This window comes from Ylistrum balloti, unplaced genomic scaffold, assembly GCF_031769215.1.
Source record: "Ylistrum balloti isolate Yb309-2 unplaced genomic scaffold, AGI_CSIRO_Ybal_v1 Utg370192, whole genome shotgun sequence".
NCBI lineage: Eukaryota > Metazoa > Mollusca > Bivalvia > Pectinida > Pectinidae > Ylistrum > Ylistrum balloti.
The window spans coordinates 290,555-313,835 of NW_026782171.1; the positions used below are offsets into that span (position 1 = coordinate 290,555).

At 33.9% G+C, this 23,281-nt stretch overlaps 2 protein-coding genes across 2 annotated transcripts; both read left to right on the plus strand.

Moving 5' to 3' along the window:
* Positions 1–506: 506 nt before the first annotated feature.
* On the plus strand, positions 507–13,540 carry LOC132551303 (arylsulfatase B-like). Its single transcript, XM_060215429.1, has 14 exons — positions 507–576; positions 1,374–1,485; positions 1,697–1,748; positions 2,661–2,764; positions 3,723–3,829; positions 4,144–4,208; positions 4,757–4,858; positions 5,732–5,795; positions 7,962–8,059; positions 8,933–9,069; positions 9,848–9,912; positions 10,452–10,578; positions 12,803–12,957; positions 13,368–13,540. The coding sequence occupies exons 1-14, from the start codon at positions 510–512 to the stop codon at positions 13,538–13,540; spliced, it is 1,428 nt and encodes a 475-aa protein (XP_060071412.1). The 5' UTR covers positions 507–509.
* Positions 13,541–18,209: 4,669 nt separating this feature from the next.
* On the plus strand, positions 18,210–22,620 carry LOC132551308 (uncharacterized). The gene is made up of 5 exons (XM_060215434.1): positions 18,210–18,409; positions 19,403–19,684; positions 20,244–20,259; positions 21,289–21,391; positions 22,045–22,620. The coding sequence occupies exons 1-5, from the start codon at positions 18,286–18,288 to the stop codon at positions 22,483–22,485; spliced, it is 966 nt and encodes a 321-aa protein (XP_060071417.1). The 5' UTR covers positions 18,210–18,285; the 3' UTR covers positions 22,486–22,620.
* Positions 22,621–23,281: the final 661 nt, after the last annotated feature.

Genomic DNA, 23,281 nt, shown 5'->3' on the forward strand with positions numbered 1-23,281 from the left:
GGATTCCCTATATAAACACCTTCCTTTCAAGTTGGCAGAGTTGGAATGATCCATGCAGTGTACTCATTTTAACAAACTACATAGTGCAGCCGTTTTGCCCTCAAGCGTGGAAGAAGTCTTTAGTGATTTCGAGGTTTAGACCTGCGAAAATATAGCTGTGGATGCGAGAAAAATAGATCTCTGATGTATTCTACCGTAAAATCTTAATCTAAATGGTAAGAAAATTGTTTATCAAATATTTTAAGATACAAGACAGCATTTGACCCTTCACAACAAAAACAAAAACTGTCTTTTCAATTAATCATATTTTACCAAAGCGTTTGGCGAACACCTGTAACCATAAGCTATAACCTGTATCCAACCGGGTCAAAAGCTGTGACTCTCGTGTCACTATATATACGTTATCAGAACTGATCTTGAGATAGATGTTATACTACCTACATGTATTTGTCTACCCCTTAACTGACAGGTTAGTGATGGCGGAGTTCCTTACACGATGGCTCCTGCTGATGGGAATTATTTCGGCAGTAAATTCTAAACCACCACACATTGTTTTCATCGTGGCTGATGATCTGGGTAAATATGATTTGATAACAACCAAACATAATGTTTATGATGGTGATAGATAAGGTTATCCTAGTGTGACAAACCTTAGGTTTCATAAATTTGTTTACAAAGATACAGATGTTGTGTTATTACACCATATATATAACACAGTCGAAATATAGATGTCATAAACTTAGTATGCAAATCAGAAACTGCGCCATTCTCTCTTCATAAAATTCTAATATAAATGATGATTTGTAATGAAATTATTACCAAGTCGATTATCGTTATGTATTTTGTGAAACTCAATACCTTGTAATAGGCTTGATTCAATAACAAGACCACTAAGATGTATAATGCTACAAACTGCAAAAAAGTTAGAATTTCTTTTACTTATAGTCTTTGGAAAGCCAGGAATTATACGTCATATCTACAATGTAATAAACACATAATTCAAAGTGACCATTTCTGAACAAAGTTGTATACCATCATTATGTATATTGTGCATGTTTCGTTGGGGATTACTCATTTTCAGCAGGTTTGGTCAAAGGATCAATAATCTGGTAGCGTTTTACTGAATATTGTCTTCCATCTTCAGATTGGTGTTCTTATCTTCGTGAGCGATTTCAGATTAGGTTGTGTCCGATTATCGTTAGTATGCATGACCGTTCCGTTGTTACATATAGGTATATTGTATGTTGGATAAACCTTTGCTAGTGTTGTCGATGAAACAGGGGATGCCTACCCTTTCTTATTCTTTATTGTCATGCATGAAAAGGACACACACAAACTCAATGGGAACGTCTTTTTCTTCTTTTCTACCACAGGTTGGAATGATGTTGGTTTTAACAATCCGCATATGATAACACCGCACATTGATAAACTAGCAGGGGAAGGCGTTATACTGAATCAGTCCTATGTCCAGCCACTCTGTAGTCCGTACGTATATAAAATTTCATTTCAACCTACAGTGTCACTAATTTGAACATCTGACATAGAACGTGTTCTGTTCAACATTAAACCTTACTGCATTATACTAGGAAATTTTACAAAAAAGTTTTCACCTTGACATATATCTAATATTATAATATTTTTGTAACATATCATATTGTTAAATATTCCTTTATGGTTTTTACTAAATTTGTTACAGATCTCGCCATTCCTTTATGACCGGCTACTATCCATTTCATGCAGGCCTTCAGGTATGATAATTCATATTTGTATAACGAGGAACTATTCCTCCAGTCATACAACATTTAGATATACACAGAAGAGTGTTTATTGTCGGTAATATATTGTAGTTTGAAGATGTTACCGTCATGTTTATAGTCATATCCGTGTACACCATCATGGTGATCAGTACCGTCACTGTCAGATTCAATACTACGCTACCAACACTACGATCACCAACACAACTAACACCGCCATCATCATAAACCTAACCAACACCTCCATCACCACAAAGACAACCAGCACCGCCACCAACACAAGCAACACCTCCATCACCACAAAGACAACCAACACCGCCATCACCACAAACATAACCAACATCGCCATCACCACAAACACAAGCAACACCTCCATCACCACAAACACAAGCAACACCTCCATCATCACAAACAAAAACCTTCACCGCCATCACCACAAACACAACCAACACCTCCATCACCACAAACACAAGCAACGCCGCCATTACCACAAACACAAGCAACTTCGCAATCACCACAAACACAACCTTTACCACCATCACCACAAACACAACCAACATCGCCATCACCACAAACACAACCATCACCGCCATCACCACACACACAACCCATCATCGCCATCACCACAAATACAAGCAACACTTTCATTATTACAAACACAAATTCAATTATAACAGCAACACATGCCCTTACACTATTAACGATTACCACATCATCATCACATTAACTGCCGCCTCCATTACAATTACAATTTGTAATTGTTTACCTTTATTACTACTGATTAGAAATTTCGAAATCTAATTTATTGATTTCTCTGATAATGTACTGTAAACATAAAAGTATAGCAAAAGAAAGAAACCATCTTAATCTCACATACACACTAGATTAATATAATCTATCTTCCAGCACCGTGTTATCATGCCGGGACAGGCCGTATGCTCTCCTCTGAATATGCAGTTCCTCCCAAAGTACTTGAAAGAGCTAGGGTATGCTACCCATATGGTGGGAAAGTAAGTGGTAATTTATTTAAAATAATTAATACAGTGGAATAATTGAATATTCGATTTAAGTGAGATCGAATGTTTAATGAAATGTTTGGCCGGAACAGACGAAATATTCGAATCAAAGGGGTTTTTCGAGTTATACAAATTCTCGATAACGAGGTTCCGCTGTAAACTGAATATATATCATTTCATCTACATATATATACATCACTGTTGATAAAAGAAATCCGGATATAATATCAAGTTATCTTGCTATGAAACATAATATATGCAATATACAATGAAAACAAATGACCAACCAACGAGTTTGGAACATGTAAGGGGATATAAGAATGTTTCTCAGTGGTGTAAAATTGAAGGCAAACGTTAATGTAACAACAGCTGCAAGCAATTTATTGAAGTCAAGATATTAGTTCATGATAATATCATGTTAAAATATTTTCCTGAACTTTTGACCATGATATGAGGATATTTCGGTCAGGATATATCTCCTGCTCTTCTTTATTGCCGTGATTATTTCGGTGAAAGATGTTGACAGCAAAAAGAGATTCACAACACGTTTTCGAAATATGTAGATTTGATACTATAGGGATGTGTTATGTTTGAGAACGTGGCATTATCTTCTTCGAATGATGGGTATCGGCGATGGAGCCGGGAGAACACTTTGTCATATTTTCGGTGAACGTTTTGTATACATCTTTCTGTTGTCCATATGTTGCAGTTGTATCAAATTTGTGTTTGAATTAAGATACTGTTCGATATTTTTTCTTGTTTCCATTGAAGGCAAACAAAAAGTATTTCACTTGATGTTTAAAATATGATTTTGAATGAATGCACACGAAAATATAAAAAAAAATGACATTATTTTCAAATGAAAATCATGCTAGTATAGAACGGTTTATCAACATATGGAAGGGATCTTTGAGTTACTTATGAAGATAATTCGTATCCATTTATGTTTCAGGTGGCATCTAGGGTTCTGTAAATGGGAGTGCACTCCGACACATCGTGGGTTCGATTCCTTTTTTGGTTACTACAATGCGCAAGAGGATTATTACACTCATGATTGGGGTAACGACCAAAAGCATTTTAAAGAATATATTAACAAAGAGAATGGCGATATGTTTTTGATACAATTTTTAACACTGCGAATAACTGTGAAATCACGTATTTTCGCGGAGCAAAATGTTTGTCATTTTTAGAAAAAAGATTATCTATGTATACCAATTTCAACATTTTGTGTACATATAAAATCGTGTAATAAGAGTATAATAATTGGTATTTTTAATAAAATAACGATGTATTTTACGGCAGTTTAGGAAAGTACGTCATCTATCAGTTATTAACTTATTATTAGCTTGTTTTTCATAAAAAATGATTTACAGAAGGTGGCTATGATTTAAGACAAAATGAACGCCTCGCTACAGAATTTAATGGAACATATTCCCTTGTAAGTATAAAATAGATCATGTCAGGAAGTGTATATTTTATCACAAGCAGTTTATTATTTTCTGTACTATATAATAGATGAATAAATAAATAAGATTTTTATTAACGTCTGTGCAAAATAATAAAGAAATGAAATATTCATTATTTTCTGTGCAAAATAATAAGCAGATAGATAAAATTTGTTTAAAATCAATACTTCCATATAATATTTATATGGTTACCCTAGTTAGTGTGCATAACAAAATGATAATTTTCAATGCTACCTATACCACTTGTGCATGTACATTCACATTTGTCCTTTTCATACACACAAGTTTTGAAATTATTCATTATGAGAGGTAGATATATATACTGATCGGGTTTTGTTTATCTCGGGTTTGCTGCACTGCTTTGCTTTTTCGATTCATTACAATTTAAGCGCCTTTAAAACGATATTTTTTACAATAAATTGAATTTCAGAATACTGTTCAAAACGCCTTTATCATTGCTCATGTGTCAACAGGTGATGTTTCATAGTGATTTATCTCTACTGATACTTCTGTGTTATAGTATTCATACGACAAAGCAGCCGCTGATATCATCCTGAAACACAATGCCAGCCAACCTTTATTCTTATATATGGCATTTCAAAACGTTCATGACCCAATAGAGGTAAGGAAACAGTGTTTTAATTGCTAATCAGAGTTTTTAAAGCATGAAACAAAATACTGACATCTAATTGGAAATGCAAACTAAAATTAGTTGATTTACAAGGAGACTTCTGAAAAAGTTCAAGAAGAATAAGACCCTGTGTTTCGAAAGTGTTCAGTATCGTCTGATTCATCAACGACACCCACCATGTAAAACGTAGTCAATCCAAGTAAGGAATATCACGTTCTCAACTGAGAGCAATGTTAACAACAACGGAAGCATTACACTAAAGAGTATCAAACATGATTTCCTTCATATCGTGCAAAAAGATTGTGTCCTAGTGAGATCATTATGTTGATCGTAAAGCTTCCTGGTAATCAACGATAATGGTTGTCATTTATGAATATTTTTTCTTGCGTATACATAGTTTGACTAAAGCTTGTAGTAAAAAGGTTGAATATCTCGCAAAAGTAAAAAACAAATATGTTCGTTTTGTAAAATAGGCTCTATTATTTTCATTCTTTTATAAACTTTTTCCTAATTTCAATCGACCTCCAAAACAAATATGAAAAGTAGAAAATAACAACCATGACAGCATATAAGGCTCTTGTATTGTATTGAACAGCGGGTCCAAAACATCAATGAAAATTACTGTTTTAGTTGGGCTTTTTTAACAGTGTTAAGGATTAAATGTCATATTAAGCGGAAATAAGTGAAATTTACCTTTCAATAAATATTCACTCAAATAAAAACAGGAGAGAAGTATTAAAGATAATTTATTCATATATTTCTGTTGCTAAGTTAAACATGACTTATATTAGATGGATACACAGTAAAATGTTTTATAATTATATAAGATAATTGGATTTTGCTTTGTGGTTGATTTTGATTCAGGTGCCCAAGAAATTCGAGGATATGTATCCCGATATTCAGAATGAAGGTCGGCGTAAATTTTCAGGTAAGATGTAAACGTACCATCATGGCTTAAACTTGTTGATATTGTGTTCATATTGTCATTCATGTTTTAATCATTTCATAGCAGTAAAGGTGAAATATATCTATTATAAAATTATTGCCCTTTGTCAATCATTGTTCAACAGATACATCAATAAATAGCAGCTTATTATTTAGAATAAGATACAGTGTTAGTTAAACATCAAGTGAAACTGAATCATACAATCTTTACATCATTGGAAAGGTATTAAAACAACAAGAAAGTATCAACATGAGACCATTATACTTAAACACAAATTCAATAAAACTAGGACGGCATATGAACGAAAGTGGAGACTCTTGCACTTTTGTGCTCATACTCAAGTCTGCACCCCGATGAGAACGTACTCAAAATTTGTATTCATCAAACTTTCTGAGAACGTGCTCTGCTGTGCACGGTAACCAAGGGAGCTTTGTCAGGCGTTCCGGAAGAGTAAGCGTCTTCTGCTTCATAGACTACATCCGCCATATAAATATTGGTCAATTTAGGTAAGTAATGTCACCTTCTAAAATGAAAACAACAACGGAACTAATAAACAATGAGCACCAAACACCACGAACTTCGTATAGCAGAAAGAAATACAATATTTCTCATTGAGTTTACTATGACGACCGTAAAATGTCCCCATAATTTTCATTGATGTATGGTATAATTCAAAACTTGTTTCTAAGTTAGCTGAAGATTCAATTTTCATAACAATTACTTATCATAACATATTAAGGGCATCATCACAACATCAGCAAGTCATTTTCTACATTTACATAAGCAGCCTGATATCAAGTGAATTCACTCGTGTAACATTTTTTATCACTAGTGTAATAAACCCTGGGATGTTTTCACATTGCCTGCGCCTATCAGAAATTCGTTTAAGATGTCATAATATTGGTATTGGCGTAACGTCATGAATTGAAAATGGCTCAACGATATGATTGCCTCCGATTCCTATTGTCCTCTATATTTTTACTTTAAAACGTTTCTGAGTCATATGAGTCGCGACGTTTTACTTTTTGCTTGGCAAGGCTTACAAAAATTAAACCTTTTCAGACATATCAAATACATATATAAATTTACTTCTCTCTCTGACAACAATGCTCACAGTACTAAGAAAAAAATTGTCAACAAACTTATCGATATTAATTAAAATCTTTGAATAGAATATCATTTACTAACCTTGTATATCTTACTCTGGAATTATAATTAAAATGCTATTTTGCTTTGTGTCTTTTGTAAAATCTTCGAATTTGCAGGTGGAAACCACTGCTGGTGAACTTTTAAGTCCCCAATGTTTGCCTTAATCTCATGCCACTTTTTAAAAATTCATTCGAATTGTGGTTCAGAATATGTACATTAATACACATATAAGCATGACGTCCTTCTAAAATTATCAAATATTATCAAGCTGCATAATTTATTTAATTATAAGGCTAAGGGACGTCCTAATCGACCACTTTGGATTTTCCTCAGTCGCCTCCTAGACCCTTAGCATCACAGAGGAGTCTTGGAAGGACGAATGAAGTTAAATTCATCGGTTAGCGCTATACTTTTGCACTCTAAATTCATGTGAAATTTTGTACAATCTATAGAATTTTGTATTGTTTTCTTTTCTTACATGAAATAATGTAGAGATAAATATTATCATTTTATTTGAGAAGAATCGGGTAAGTTACTGGTTTTCTGACCCGTAATTCTTCATTTTACGGTGGTGGGTGGTGCAGTGGTAACAAACTCACCTTTCATCGAGACGTTCGGGGTTCGATTCCATGACCACAAGGGGTTTTCCCAGTTACTCTGGTTACCTCCTAAAAACCTTTTTTTTTTTAAATGAAAATCACTATTTTATCGACATTTGACTTCATGGACAAATATAGCCTCATAAATATATTTGTACTAATTCTAATAGCAATTATAACAGCTCGCGGACATATGAATTCATGTACTAAGTATACACTGAAAGTCAACGAAAATAAATCTCCCGCAAAAATGAATATGTTTACAGTAACATAAACCGATAATTTGTTGTTATTATGTGAACAGGCAACATGCAGCTCCTCATGAGGAAAGGGGTAAAACGGTCTACGTCTACATATTTTGTTCAGCACTTAAACTCTTCAGAGAATTGTATTCATACAGGTATGGTCACAGCTCTGGACGAAGCAGTGGGAAACATTACGAACAAATTAGCACAGAAGGGCATGATGGACGATACTCTATTTGTGTTTACTGCTGACGTAAGTTTTCGTTTAATTAATTGCTTGGCCATGTTTTATCTAATTCAATATTGAAATAGAATATTAAGAAATATACTATAAAGTATTTTTTAATTTTTTTTTCAACCATGGACGGGTCGACTACTGACACACATGTGAATGACGCCTTTCTGTACTGATTCATTATCAAGAAGAACCGAATGATGAACATAAAAAGCTGTATATATTATCATTATGATTGATTCATAAGAGGATTCTTAATTTTGGACAGATCTTATCTGTATCAACACTTTTCAAGGCCTTTCATTTTACCCTGATCAATCAGTTTGTCATTTGTCAACATATGTGACCGCTGGTTGCCCCAACAATATTAACATTATAAGATTGACATCTGCTTCGCGCGCTCAAAAGGGTGTCTCACAAACATATCACATTCTCCCACGCATACACACGTAGTCATCCTTATATAAGTAAAGTTGCTAATAAGACGTAAATAGATCCTAATCATTGTGAGACTTATTTGTGATACTCAGAGACTGCAAAGTTTAAACTCTAGGGCTACTGAGAAATCCATAATTGCTTGAAAGAAATTACAAGAAAATTATAGACGGGGTGGGGGGATGCTGTACAAGTGTACGAGTCATTAAATTGCAGAATTTTCAAATATGATATGATTTCAAAACGTTAAAAATATATATCCATCAAAGAAAAAAAAAGAAAGAAAAAAGTAAGGAAGGAAGAAGGAACGAAGGAAGGAAGTACAAAGTTGTGGATTTTTTCGTGAGATGGATGCTGTGTTTGGAAAAATGATTAATTTCATGAATTTTCAATGTTATAATCATATCAATCTTATTATTTATCAATATTCAACTCAGAAAAAATGTTTCACTTCAGAATGGTGGATGGCCACTATACTATGGAAACAACTACCCACTAAGAGGAGCCAAGTTTACGATATACGAGGGCGGTACTAGAGCAGCAGGGTTTGTACGAGGGCCAGGATTAAACGTCACTGGCAAACGGTTCGACGGGTATGTTTAAATGTATATGTAACAGACATTTACGACAAGATCTAAAATCGTACACGAAATATTTTTTTCATTTTTGTTTTAAACATTTGTTCTTAAAGTTTCATCTTGTCTGATAGTCTACTGATATGTACGAGTTTCCGTATTTGGTGGAGAAAACGAGTTTAAGGATTTTTTTCATTTCGGCGAGATAAAAATGAAAAAAAAAACTGACGAGTTGCATTATTCTGATATCAAATGGAAACGAATTTAGGATTATTTTTATCACAGTATCGATTATTCAGGAAGAAACGAACTTTTTTACGTAACACTACGTACATCTTCAAGTCATGCAGAAATATAGCATGGATATATTCACTGAATATCAAGGCAATCATGTGGGAATATTTTTGTTGTGTGACTGAGAAAATCCGATCTCTGAGATTGGGCAAGAAGACTTCATTAGGTTTTGACAAAATGCCTGAAACTGAGAATTTTTGCACTGGAAATTATCATCCTAAATTGATACCCAGTCTAAAATTAGTAACAGGGAATTCCTATGACACGAGGTTATCGTTGCAAATTGATAACTACGCCTAGAATAACTTCTTTTTAGTTTGAAACTTATCTTGAGTTATAATCTAGGCGTCTTAAATGCCTAGTGGTCGAGGGGGAAAATCACATTTCGAAGGTTGACAAGTCCTTAACATATAAGAGGTCAACAATTGCATATTCACTCGGTTGATATTGGTAATTTTCTGTTAATACTGATGTGTTTTATTCGCGTTCTCTCTAACACTAGTTTGATGCATGCAGTTGACTGGCTACCTACTCTGGTATCAGTTGGAGGAGGGAGTTCACCTCCGGGTAAGTACGATGGAATGTGGCATTAATCACGATACGGCAGAATTATGCTACAACAATTCCAAGAGATCAAGGAAAATATCAAGTGACTGATCTTGCGATAACATTAATACAAATAATTATCATTTGATTATGTCTAAGAAATCATTTGAAATAACGTTTCCAAAAATATTGACAAGATCAATTTAGTTTCATAATTCAAAGATTAAATACTAAGTAAACAAAGGAAAGGTTTTTAATTTAAAGCATTATTATCCCTGATACATATTCTACGTCGATAGCATTTAAAGGAGCACGTGCTGTGCGTTGTATATTGCAATATGCGTTTCCTGTAAACAGTTCGTATAATTGATTACAGAAAAAACGATATCAGAGAAAAACGGGAAAAAATGACGAAAATATAGACTATTTTCACAATATAAAATTTTTGGATATAAAAATCAATAATTGAAGAAAATTAAGTAGGAAATTAAATATTTTTGAAAGCTGATTGTCTTTTATTGTATCAATAGATTTATCAAAGTCGTTTTTTTTAATTTTAGCGGGCTATAAAGGAGACGGTGTGAACATGTGGCCCGCCCTGAGTCAGCTCTCCACGTCGCCTAGGACAGAACTAGTGTATAATATTGACGACTTATTTCCATATGAGGAGGGACATGCGGCAATAAGGTGAGAAATGATACTGCCAATATTAAAAATTTTCTTGTTCTATTTTTTCTACTTTTACGAGGGTAAAATAAGACAGAGGAAAATATACCATGAAAATATAATTAATGAAGAACCTATTGCTCCTCGAAGAAAACGCTCTTTTTGCGTTCAGTGGTAAAAACATGAAAATGTGCTAATTTCACATAGAGATCGGCCTGTAAATATTTCACCCTTCTGGACCATTCACCTATACATTGCTTTGTGCCATCAAAGTTGGTTCCCTTGGCTTTATCCAATTTAATCAATAACGCACTAGCCTAATTAAATTATTACATAATTAGATAACTACGAACACCGATGGTCACAAAACAGAGGGAAAATATTTGATTATTTTAATGGAATAGGAAAGTTCGACCTATAAATTAAATAACAAAATACTAAAACAATAAGTATACCATCAATATTAGTGATTTTCAAGCAGTTCGTGAGAAAAACGTCAACTTGTTGTGCACAAATGACATTTTTAATGTCTTCTGTATTCAGTCCATTCAAAATTATTTAGCATATCGATAGCTTTATCTCTTACCCTAACCCTGCCCAAAGATCGAAACGTCACCATTGGAGCAAAGTGTTGATTTTTGGCTTTGATTTTTTTATATCCCCAACGACTTCTTGAACGATAGTGGACATAGGAGACCACCCTGTTACACTCCAAACCTCCATGTACACGTGTGCCTTTCCTGATATATAACAACCCCTAGCATTTATACAAGTAATGCCGACATCTCCTTGAATAACTATATCGGTCAATTATAATTAGGACGTTAAATACAATGTTTCATTGTATCGAATGTCACTATACAAATCTTCTAAGAATATTTTATTTACCCCATATACCCCAATATTACCAATTATTTTTTGACATTATTTTCTACATTTTCTACTTAGACGGAGACCGTAAACGCCTAATACAGTACCATTCTCACAATGAGAGGTAGATGTGTATGTGCATGTTGTAATGGTGTCTTTAGGAGAGACATTAAAACCAAGAAATCTGCTAGCAATATAAGACTTCCCCAAAACAATTAGTTGTTTGATGCTTTGAAAGCAGATGGCAATAACTTAACTAATGATCAAGAGATTGGTATGTGTGCTAAGTTCTTTTAAGTATCATTAGTCTTCCCAAGCAAAATGCACACTATGTATGTAAAGTTTCAATCAAAACTAGACCATATTGCCCAAGCGCGCAAAACACCAACTCATCTTTCATCAAAAGCTGTAGTGTCATTCGTCCTCACGTATTAGTTCACATCATCTGATAGGGAAAGATGTTATCCTTATCGTTTAAATCTGCACTGATGAAATGAAATATTTGCTTCCCAGGTACAATCCAGCCTGTAAAGCCTTGACTGGTTGGACGAGGACACAATTTCTAAATATTCTTTCTGATTGTTCTTTCTCTATTGGCACTGGTATTTACACTCCAAACCAACAGCATACACTTAAGATTAACATATGGAAACAGTGTCAATATCCAGTATATCCAAAATATTTCATTTCATAGCAAAAGCGTTAGAAACAACCATTGTTCCTTTGTAGAAAATACTCTGGAGCACAACATTATTTTCATAAGCATTTACTGGCTAGCGGGCGACTGCCATACTTGCTTTATTCCTAAAATTTCTGATCATCAGCTTCAGAGAAGCATTTCATGAGCATAGTCTTGCTTGATGGTTACATTCTGGACATAGACGAACGATGATGATGCGAAGATTATTAAAGCCATCATTAATAGTCTCTCCTGGCTGATAAAAGATGACTACGTCGTTGTTAATAGAGGGTTTAGGGGTGTTTTGCCAGATTTGGAATCACGTAGTTTGACAACAAACATGCCGTCTTATCTCAAACCTTGACACACTCAACATGGCGACTTGCAAGCTAACCTTGATAGATCAATAAGTAAATCAAGATGGTAGTTGAGTCATCTCACGACCGCTTCAAGTAACAGTTGTTTTTTTTCAAAACACAACTTCAACTATTTCATTGATGTTATTTTTTTTTTCATTTTTGGCACAAAAAGGGCGTTTTTATTCATGCGTATGTATATGTTTGGACTTAAATGCCTGTTTGTAAATGTACGACTACAGAAGCTACCAATGCCACCTACAAACCGTCGTATTTGCACCTCAGGCCATTTTTAAACCCCGCCTTTATATACACGTGCATACTTGTCATGGTTTGTTAGAGTGGGAAATTACAAGCTGATTGACGGATACCCAGGCCTCTACCCTGATTGGTACAAACCGCAGACAGAGGAGAGCGACTATAGCATATCCGAAATCGATGCCGAGCAGTTCGAACGAAACCTGGCGAGCAAATATCAGCTTTATAACCTGAAAGGTGAATGTGGTTCATGCTTAGGCTATCCAGACTTTGAATAAGAAACTGAATATAAAAGTATACGGACTTCATATAATAAAATGATTGCGGCATTTTAAAAAAAATATTTTGATAGTTATCATATACAGTAATGCATTTTGACAGTGTTAAATGGCCAGCAACCAAGTTGTCAAGGGTACAGATATCAACTTTACAATTTAAAAGGTTGGTATTTATGTAAATATATATATACGATCTTGCATATAACAAATTATGAAGCGTCATAATTATTATTGAATGGCAAAATAGCGGATTACGTTGTAAAGCTTACATCAATTTTGGTAAGGGAGATTATATTTCCAGATTCAAGAACTCCATCCTTTCGTTGAAAGATGAAGATCTCATTTTTTTCTATATAACTGTTTTTGCAGACGATCCGACAGAGCATAACGACCTGTCTTCTAAGGAACCAGATATTGTTAGCAAGCTAGCCGCAAGACTAAAATACTACCATGACACAATGGTACCGGCGAACTATCCTTTACCCAACCCTTTCAGCAGTCCAAAACTTCACGGCGGAGCATGGTCACCGGGGTGGTGTTGAACGTTGAACTTGTCGTAGTAGTATGACACTTAAACGTGTAAAAAAGATAATGTTAAGATATTCGAGGGATAAAAATAATCCTGTCGACTGCATATTGTTTCGATATTGAATTATTTTGATATTGAAGTTCTGATATTATTATGTTACACAGATGAAGTTGTCCTTTTCTATGACATTGGTAAAGATGTCTGATAGTATGCCTGTTGACAGAACGCATGTCATGTTCTCTTGAACTGTCGAAAACAAGCTTCGTGTGTTAATTGTTTTATTGGTTTGCACGTTGCGTAATCTCTATATCTTCATAATATCTATTAACAAGTACAGTATATTATGTCTTTATTAAAAATAAAGATGAATATTACGAAATGCTTTTAGGTGATCTAACTTGTGACATGATTTCATTAGCAGGAATTCAGTATACGGGAATACAGAATGACTAAAAATAAAAATTTATTGTTTTACATCATCAAAAATAGCCATGGATTCATTATCACCTTTCTTTTTGACACACACGCCAATTGAAATTACTTTTGATATCAAATCAAGCAAGATGACGTCATACCTCCGTGGGTGTAGAATGTTAAACTTGTGAATCCCTTTCCCTTTTTAATTTAATTTTCAAATTATTTCGTTTAAAAAATAATATAACAAGTTAGTATGACCTGGACGTATATGCTATAGCATTAACGCAAATACTTTCTGAAAATTCCGTGATGTGATTTTTCTCCTATTACAGTGAATCTATCTGAATCAGAAATGTTCGCGCTTACCAATGTTTTTTACTGATAGGCTTTCCTTGAAATCTTCATCTGAAATAAAATAAAAAATTCAAATTTTCGATGTCTGATATTTCTTTTATTTCAAAAAAAGATTTTGATTTCGGGGTTGTGCTTTATTTCACTTTAAAAAGTAAACATCTTATCTTCTCATTGCAATCACAGTCGCTTTCCTTTTGTGTTTTGTTATCTATATTTTGTAAACTTATTTATAGACCTGATAGAACTAAACCTATTTAAATTCACAATAACTCAAAAGAATTTAAATACATTTGTTTGTTTTCTTGTTTGTTTTTAGAGTTTTTTTATTTACTTCTGATTTCAAATTTGAATATATGCTTTTCCAAAATATGTTTACTCCATACATGCAAAATATCAATGTACGCATTACAAATACTCAAATTGTAACGCTACTCTCATGTATTGTAAAAATGATATTTACAATAACAAAATATCATTAATTTCATATGTTGAAGTCAAATCTGTATTATTTAGCTGTCGTTTGACTAGTTTCATTTCAGTATGTATCAAAGGAAGAAAAGGCTCGTAGATACATGGATATTGTACAGTATATCACCACGCTATTTCAATACTTTGTACATACAATAGAAGTCTTTTTTATTTCAATAGTGGTCAGTTGTGACCTTTGGCATCTGAACTGATTGAGGACGAAGAATTTTGTGATGTTATAATGTAAATATAGGTCAGAAATGTTGAGGATTTCATAAAATACCGACACGGACGGACGACGGGCAAATCCATTGATATATCTGTTCAAGGCCATACCCTTAAGTACTTTGTTCAAATGTGACCAGGTTACAGGTAACATAAAAACATAAATCATTATCAAAGATTTGTTTATTTCACACGAAATGATGTTGAAAACAATTTGCTCTAAGGCCAAGAAAATACTCCTTTGCCTGAATAAGCCGGGAAAGGCTACCACAAAGAAATCACGGTACATCTATGTTTTTACTATGCAGACAAAAAAATCTGCAATTGGAAAATTTTCCAAAGAACCAGCATTCTGCTAATTCTATAAGTATAAGTGGGGAGTTTCATCTTCTAGGCTTCAGGCTGATACTTAGTAGTAAACAGAGGTCTCTAAAAGGTAGTAAAATAGCTTAATAGATAAAAAAAAACCGCACTAACAACCAGCAAAAGACAGTAGAATACAGTATTGACATACCTGGCTGCAGGAGTTGGCGCTCCTCTTTTACATTTAAGGTCACATATTATATATATGAAGTTATATTAAGTTAACCTTTCAACAGTGAAATGTCATAAGCATTGCTAATATCGCCACATTTTGATGTATAGATATTTCTAATTTGTATTTTAAAAAAAGTATCAAAATGAACAGAAATTAACTATTTCTGATATATAAAATAAATTGCTAAATTATCAAATTTTGGTTTTGTGCGTTTTACTGGAAATCAAAGTCCATGCGGTGATAAGGATATGAAAATAGATATATCCTTTGTTTTGTCTCAACCTCACAAATATAAAAAGGATCGTTTGAATTTTATAGAATATTCGCAAATGACCAATGTTCTGTCTCAATCTCGAAAAGAAAAATAAAAGTGGCCATGTGGATTTCCTAGTAAAGTCGTAACAATTCTTGAACGACTTCAAAAAGCATAATTGTACAACTGGAAACACAGCAACGCAATTCATTTCCAAATCGAAAATGATCCTGAAGTTTACTGTAACATGTTGAGAGGTACCAAACTGAAGTTCCAAAGGTTTAGTTTGTGGATTTTGCTAGCCTTTTCATACACCACAAACTCGCTGAAGGCATACAAAACTGTTTGTCTCTTTAGTCCCATCGCATGCCAGTCTCCGCAAAACATGACATAGACTAAACACCACGACTCGTTGGTCTTTTCAACGGTAAAGGTTTCAATCGACTCGTGCTTTAAGTGCTGGTTCTGCTGGCGACGCACGAAGGATCACAGCAAAGTCAATTGAACATCGCATTAAAAAGTATCTTTGCTGTTCTTGTATCGTCATCATAGGGCCTCTTACGATGACTAGGTTCCGATATATATTTCGCGGTCCTTTGTGCGATTTTTGTCAATATTTCAGTATTTTATTGTTTTTACTTTACATGTAATTACCTACTCAGTGAGTGACATTCTTATGAATTGAACATGGTATTTTTGTTGAGCGTGTCAATTCCTTTTTTCAAATATAAGTAAGGATTGCCTTCTTTTCCCTTTCTTTTCATTATTGAAAGAATGTCTTAATAACATCATATACTTTGACAATTATCTGGTAAGAAAAAAATATATCGCTGAAAGTTGTGTATGGTGTAGTGTGGAAGAGAATTACGATACAGCTACGTTTAATCTGATGGGCAGTACAGTCACCAACCTGCATCTCTCAAAATCTTGACAGAAAATAAACTGCAAATCCCGAGTATTAATATAGGAGCAGTATCTTCTCTATCTTCATTTCTCCAGGTAGAGTACTTAAAAGGTGTTTCTCAATTCCATTCGATATTTACACATAAATAAATGTAAGTCACGTACTTTGATCACGATTACTAGACTGGAGAAAAATACTTTGAACAAGATTTTTTTTATTTTTCACTTTTATTAATTTGTAAATTTATTTTACAGATGTGTCGTTCATCTAGAAGACATTTCTGTATGACATTCCTATAACGAAAAACAATATCTCGACTGTGTATACAAAATCCTTCAAAAGAACTTCATCAAACATTTCATGCAAAAATATTGACCCGGGATGCTGTTTATCAAAGCTATTTAACATTTGATATCAGAAATAATAATATTAATATCAAGCATTACCGAAAAAGGAGTTTGCAATCTTCAAAGTTTTGCCGACATATGGTTCGGAAGCCCTAAATGAACACTTTTCCTAGTTTTTTTAATAGCCTGGTTTGAGATGTTTCGGATCTTCCTGAGTAATGATAAAAAATATTCCTTGTATGTATTACAGCTAGAGAAAAAGTAACCGATAAAATCAGTGAAGCATAACACGGGGCATGTTTCATTTGCTGCTCCAGTTAGAATTAGACTCTGACGCAATAAGGACAACGACGTTACGTCATGAATTGAAAAACGTTCAAAAAGAATCTATTCCGTGTGATTATTTCCTCAAAATATTGACTTTAAAACATGTACCTTTTCTGAAGTTATGTAAAAAAAGTTCTTGTATTTTTTATTTGATATGAAATTTAATGAAACTAGTCTCCTTTTTTATTTATGCTCGCTGAGGTTTGAAGACACGTTTTATAAATTCTCAGATGAAATGAAAGCTCATTTGAAGTCGTAAGTTAGTAAAAATAATTCTATCGTAATTCTGGGTATTTAAAGATACAGCATTTTTAGTTTTTTTTATTTTCAAAAATATTTTATTGAAGTAGTAATCATACCATATATACATTATTTGATTGGCTAGGATGATAATGTATGTGTAAATAAATCTTAGAATAAACGTTTTCATAATTGTTGTTTCAGATTTATCCCCTACATTGTTTGTGTAGAGAAACTGGAAGTAATTTTCAAGACATGGATCATGACTTCAACTGAATATTTTTTATGAGACACACAACTGTGTGTGCTAGAAATTGAATTGTGGAATGCAGCAGATGTGTACAGAAAATATGCTGATAAAAAAGTAATGAAATCAATCATTTTCGTTCATTTTCCCGCTTATTCAATCATACGTCCGAAATATATGGGTAAATTGTTCTTTTACGACAATACCGTCTTGTATGACTAGTTTACGGCATACGGAAGTGAATTCCGTAGAAACGTAAACACTGTAGAATTTACAGAAGTATGTGTCTTTATCCACGTTGTCGGAAACACGTCACATGTGTACACTCACTCATGTGTTTAGTACATATTTCTCAACCATATTTTGAGTGAACACTGCTACATGTAAGTGTGTATGACAGTAAAACACGAGTGAGTCGGTGGTGTTTACAAATTCGGAATGGAATCAACAGTGGTGACATTAGTGATATTCGTCCGAGTCTGCTGTGCTGGTCTGTTCCTATACTCTTTTTTAACAGTTCATATTACTTTATCAGCTATTCTTACCTTCCTTCTTTTCATTGGTAAGTATTTAAAGCAAGATTCTTGTCATTATTTGTGTTCAGTTGTGATATTCACATATGTAAGAGTTGTCTTTCTTGCATAAACATAAATACACGTGTACTTTTAGGTTCAAAGGGCAACACACACAAATCATTGATTTGACCGATGTACCTAACATCATGATTAAACGCTGTAAAATAGAATGTTATTGCTGTATGTCACATATTTCTTTGCGTATTACAAATAGTCGTTATAGAAATAAATTCTGATTTATACATCATGTAGTTATTGATTTTCTGATGATGTAAATGATAAAAAAAAACTTTATGCTTATTCATAATGTAATTAAGTTCTAGTCGTTGTCAGTATTATCTGATGATATGTACCGTTTGAGAATATATCCCTATCAAAGCTTAATATAATTTTCTATTTTTATTTTTATGACTTCTGTACTTAAAACATATATTATTGTCAGAAATGACATTTGGGATTTAGTAACAGTTCAAAGAAGTTCGAATAAGGTGATTTAGATTTAGGCCGATATAACACTTGTACGTATATGTATATAGTATTCCAATACTTTGTTTGACTTGTAGCATGCCATTCAACCGCGACAATCAAGAAAAACGTGTCTTGCCTTAGAATACAAATACGTCAACAAAGCTTTTTTTCTTTCTTGATTTTCAGTAGATACAGTTTTAGTTTAAAACTAAAAAGATATATTTTTGAATTTGCACTTAAAATGATAATTTTTGGTATATAATAAACTTGTTTTATGTTCCCTGCTTTCAATTATTACTTACTATATTTCGAGGCATCGATCAATCTACGTGTGAGTCCCGATTTCTGTATTCAAAGTTTTTTTATGGGAATCGCAGAATTTCTGGAAATACATGAATTTTACATCGTGGGACCAACTGATGCTAGCTATAAAGTGGAAAAGGACGCATGAAAATAAATTGTAGAATGATCACTACTGAAGTCAGTTTAACGTTTTTATCATATTTTTTTAGCTTCCATTTACATACCGAGGATCGTCAAGGCTTTAATAGAATTCAGAACACCACGTAAAGTATTAACCACTAAGCAGATCGTTGACGAACTCTATCCTGTTGTAAAACCGGAAGTTCTCCAACAAGATGTAGCCGCTTCAGTGACTGCACTCGTCACGTATGACGCAGAACACGTCAGCAGTCTGGAGAACTTTGACGTCGTCAGACAAAATACTGAATGCATATTTGCCAAGAAATCGAAATTATGGGGATCTAAAGAATGGACACGAGAACTGAGTCTGGGTAAGTTATCGAACATACTATATGTGGATATATCCCAAGGTCCGAATAATTTAGTTATCTATTTTACTTTGTTTTACGGACAGAAATAACCATCTAATTTTTGTCAGATATCGTTGAATGGTTGTAAAAGTCGAAAACAGACGATACGATTTGCATTCAAAGTTGACAGTAAATGTGTATAGTGAAGCCTATGTAAATATTGTCATATATCTATAATTGCTTACAGGTGGACGCCGCGAAAAAATGTCGATTTTCTTGATAGAATTGAACGAACTACATATTTGAGATTGTTTCTACATCCGTGATTGAATACTATGTTTGACTGATTCCCGAAAATGCAAAATTGCATAACCAATGAAGGAAATCTTTATACGTTCGATCTTGGTAAATTTGACAGCTATATTTAGCATTTTTTCGAGTAACAAAAATCGACAATCTAGATAACGACATGCCGTCAATATGAGCAAAGAAAACTCTCAATTTCACAGTTTCATCTTTATGATTACTACTGCTTTTAATTGCGATATTATTTTGTTTCTTTTTCAAATGGCCGATACAGAAGAGAACATTCACAGGTATGTAAATGTGCATTCCGTTGACATCGCATCACCACTAATCCTTAACGATCCTATATTAGTGGATTTCACGTCAAGTACCTGTTCACCTTACTCAAATTGCTTTCATCACTTCTGTAAACTGCAAATTGGTATTGTTTAGTGCACAGAAATGATGCATTCCTAATTTATAAAATTCAATACAGATCGACAATTTTCTTGAAAAAGATAGTTTGCTTTATTTTTGTGTGGTGTCATCGCATAAGCGAGAGTCGCAGGAGAATGGTGTCAATGACACAAAACAGAAAAATGCACAAATGTTTAAACAAAAAATTTAATTCAAACTTGTTGGTTTTACCTTCTGAGAGTGACAGTAAAAGATAACCGCAATTTTAACGGAAAAAACTGAGTTCTATATTAAGGCATCTGAATATATCACTTTCGGTGCGATAAGTGCGTCTGGTCAGAGGAGTAGAAGGGATTGGCCCAGTTCTGTCTGAGAAAGAGGGATGGTGTTGGGGGTTAATTAATGACATACATCAAGTGTAATCACAACTTCTGTACAGGCTCAAAATAGCATAGAAAGTCATGCCGCCTTTGCTTAAATATTGTACAAATGCATTTATTTTATTGGTAAAATATCAGAAAAAACATGGCGGACTTTTGAAGTATCCGTGGAAACGATTATAATGATCAAAACTGGTATGCCTATAGACAGCCAGTGGAATAGGAACAGACAATCTTCTTGTATTAAGGAACACTAGATAATGCCGTATGGTATAAATTCGATCTTGTACAGATAAGACTGACGAGTTGCGATGTCAGTGAAGAATGTTAAAGAAAAATTCGGTTTAATGTTTTTGTATGTATGTACTAGGAGGTCTATATGTTATATCCTGATATGAATTTACATTTACGAAAACATTTTCATCTACAGTATTATCCAAGCTTTCTATGTATTATGTTCTATGTGTTTTGGAAATACCTTTATTTCATATATAAACATATATATTGAATTAAACTATTTATAATGTCCTACAAATGTTGCAGGTTGTCTCCAACTTTTTTGATGTTTTCTATGATGTGTAGACAACATCGCTTAGACGGATTTCTAATAGAGATACCTCAGGAGACGTATGCCTTTGATTTGGAGGTCAGTATTTACATACGGGACCAACAAACCGGAAGTTAATATTTACACCTAACGCGTTTGAACTCACTTCCGGTATATGTTCAGGTCTATGCTTTATACATGTTTTATCATAATTCATTATAAACTCCTTGTTGCTCTCTCTCTCTCTCTCTCTCTCTCTCTCTCTCTCTCTCTCGATCTCTCTCTCGATCTCTCTCTCTCTCTCTCTCTCGATCTCTCTCTCTCTCTCTCTCTCTCTCTCTCTCTCTCTCTCTCTCTCTCTCTCTCTCTCTCTCTCTCTCTCTCTCTCTCTCTCTCTCTCTCTCTCTCTCTCTCTCTCTCTCTTCTATCGATACAATATAACTAAACTGAGATTTTTAAAGTTGAAAAGATGATATATTTATGGAAATTACTAGTGAATCCTGATGAAACAAAAACGAAAAGATGATTAGTGGAAACCTGTAATTGTACACTATTTGTTAATATTTACCGAATGTTGTTGCGGTTCAAGACCAATGCGAAATTTATATTACCCATAAAAAGGAAAACCCACCTTTCAGCTTTGAAATTATATCTACAGCAGGCAACATGTACAACATCATCGACACGTACATACTGCAAGTTTAGCTTAAATCACTAAGTTTTAATAATCACACTTTCTTTTTTATTTCCAGTGTTTTTCTAACAGCGTACGTCGAGTTCTGCAAGTTCTTTCCGATTTGGATCCGAAAGGCGCCAGATGTATGGATACAATCGGAACAAAAAATCAAAGAGGTTGGGTGTTCCAGTTTCATGACGTCACATATTTTATAACGACTTTTGCTCCTTTTTATCCCGACACGAATTCGAGGTATTCGTTCGGCGCTCAAGGCTGCTTTATTCTACTTCAACCTGAAATAAGTTTTGCTTTACATAATCTGCCACCTGACACTCCACATACGAACTGGGACGAACCAAAATCAGTTCGTGATAAGATCCGAATTGCATTTCGAGACGCTGGAAGGGAGTATGAAATCCCAACATCTCTTTTTAGGCCTGTTGCTTGGGACATAGTCCGACCATTACATAATAAGGAACCTGTTGTTAAATGGTGGGAGAAAACAAAAGAAGATTGATATATGTTTTAACAAGCTCTAGACTCTATATATAGAGATATAAGTATCATTTGACAACATCACATGTTTCCTGTGATTTTGACCCTCAAATTGCCCCTCCCCTTCTTGCAACAAAGATTGGTTTTAATGGCTGGTTACATGACTCATTCTATCCCAATGTGTTGTACATTTGTTTCATCGACAAACATTGGTGTTCTGGCGAAGTGAGGAGGCAAAGTGCGTCCCCTTCAAAGGTTAAAACCATCTGTCCTGATGTATGGATATTGAATACAACCATGGCACATCATATTGCGGATGCTAAAACATTACCAAATCAAATTGGAAATGAAAGATGTACAATAACGCTTATTATTCTAACAGATTATCTTAATTATGGACGAAAATAAATTGAGGAAATTTCGCACGGATAGTGGGAAGTCATTACTGATAATAATTTAGATATACATGTACATTTTAAAGTCTCATGTTTGACTATAAACATTTCTCTACAAATAAAATAATAAAATTCTGTCTGAAGTGTTTATTTTTGTCAATCTGTCTCATATATATCTGGAATATCGGGAGAAAAACATATTCAAACTGTGTTAGGATATTCTAGAAACAACATGGTCAGCTGAGAGGATCATAACTAGCAGAAAAGCCTGTAGAATATACAACATACAGATGACAACGACTATTGCAAGTTAATACTGGCCTGTTAAATCGTGAAATTAGCAAATACAATAAGTATCTCTCTTTTAGATTACTATACCATAAAGTCTGATGAAGAGGGGTGGGAAAAAATAACCAATGAATT

Excerpts from the sequence above, each read along its gene's own strand:
- LOC132551308 (XM_060215434.1), top strand. The coding sequence starts at position 18,286 with ATGGAATCAACAGTGGTGACATTAGTGATATTCGTCCGAGTCTGCTGT. Across the intron at positions 18,410-19,402 it reads TACCTTCCTTCTTTTCATTG|CTTCCATTTACATACCGAGG; the intron begins GTAAGTATTTAA and ends ATATTTTTTTAG. Across the intron at positions 21,392-22,044 it reads CGTATGCCTTTGATTTGGAG|TGTTTTTCTAACAGCGTACG; the intron begins GTCAGTATTTAC and ends TTTTATTTCCAG.
- LOC132551303 (XM_060215429.1), top strand. The coding sequence starts at position 510 with ATGGGAATTATTTCGGCAGTAAATTCTAAACCACCACACATTGTTTTC. Across the intron at positions 9,913-10,451 it reads AGGAGGGAGTTCACCTCCGG|CGGGCTATAAAGGAGACGGT; the intron begins GTAAGTACGATG and ends TTTTAATTTTAG. Across the intron at positions 12,958-13,367 it reads TCAGCTTTATAACCTGAAAG|ACGATCCGACAGAGCATAAC; the intron begins GTGAATGTGGTT and ends CTGTTTTTGCAG.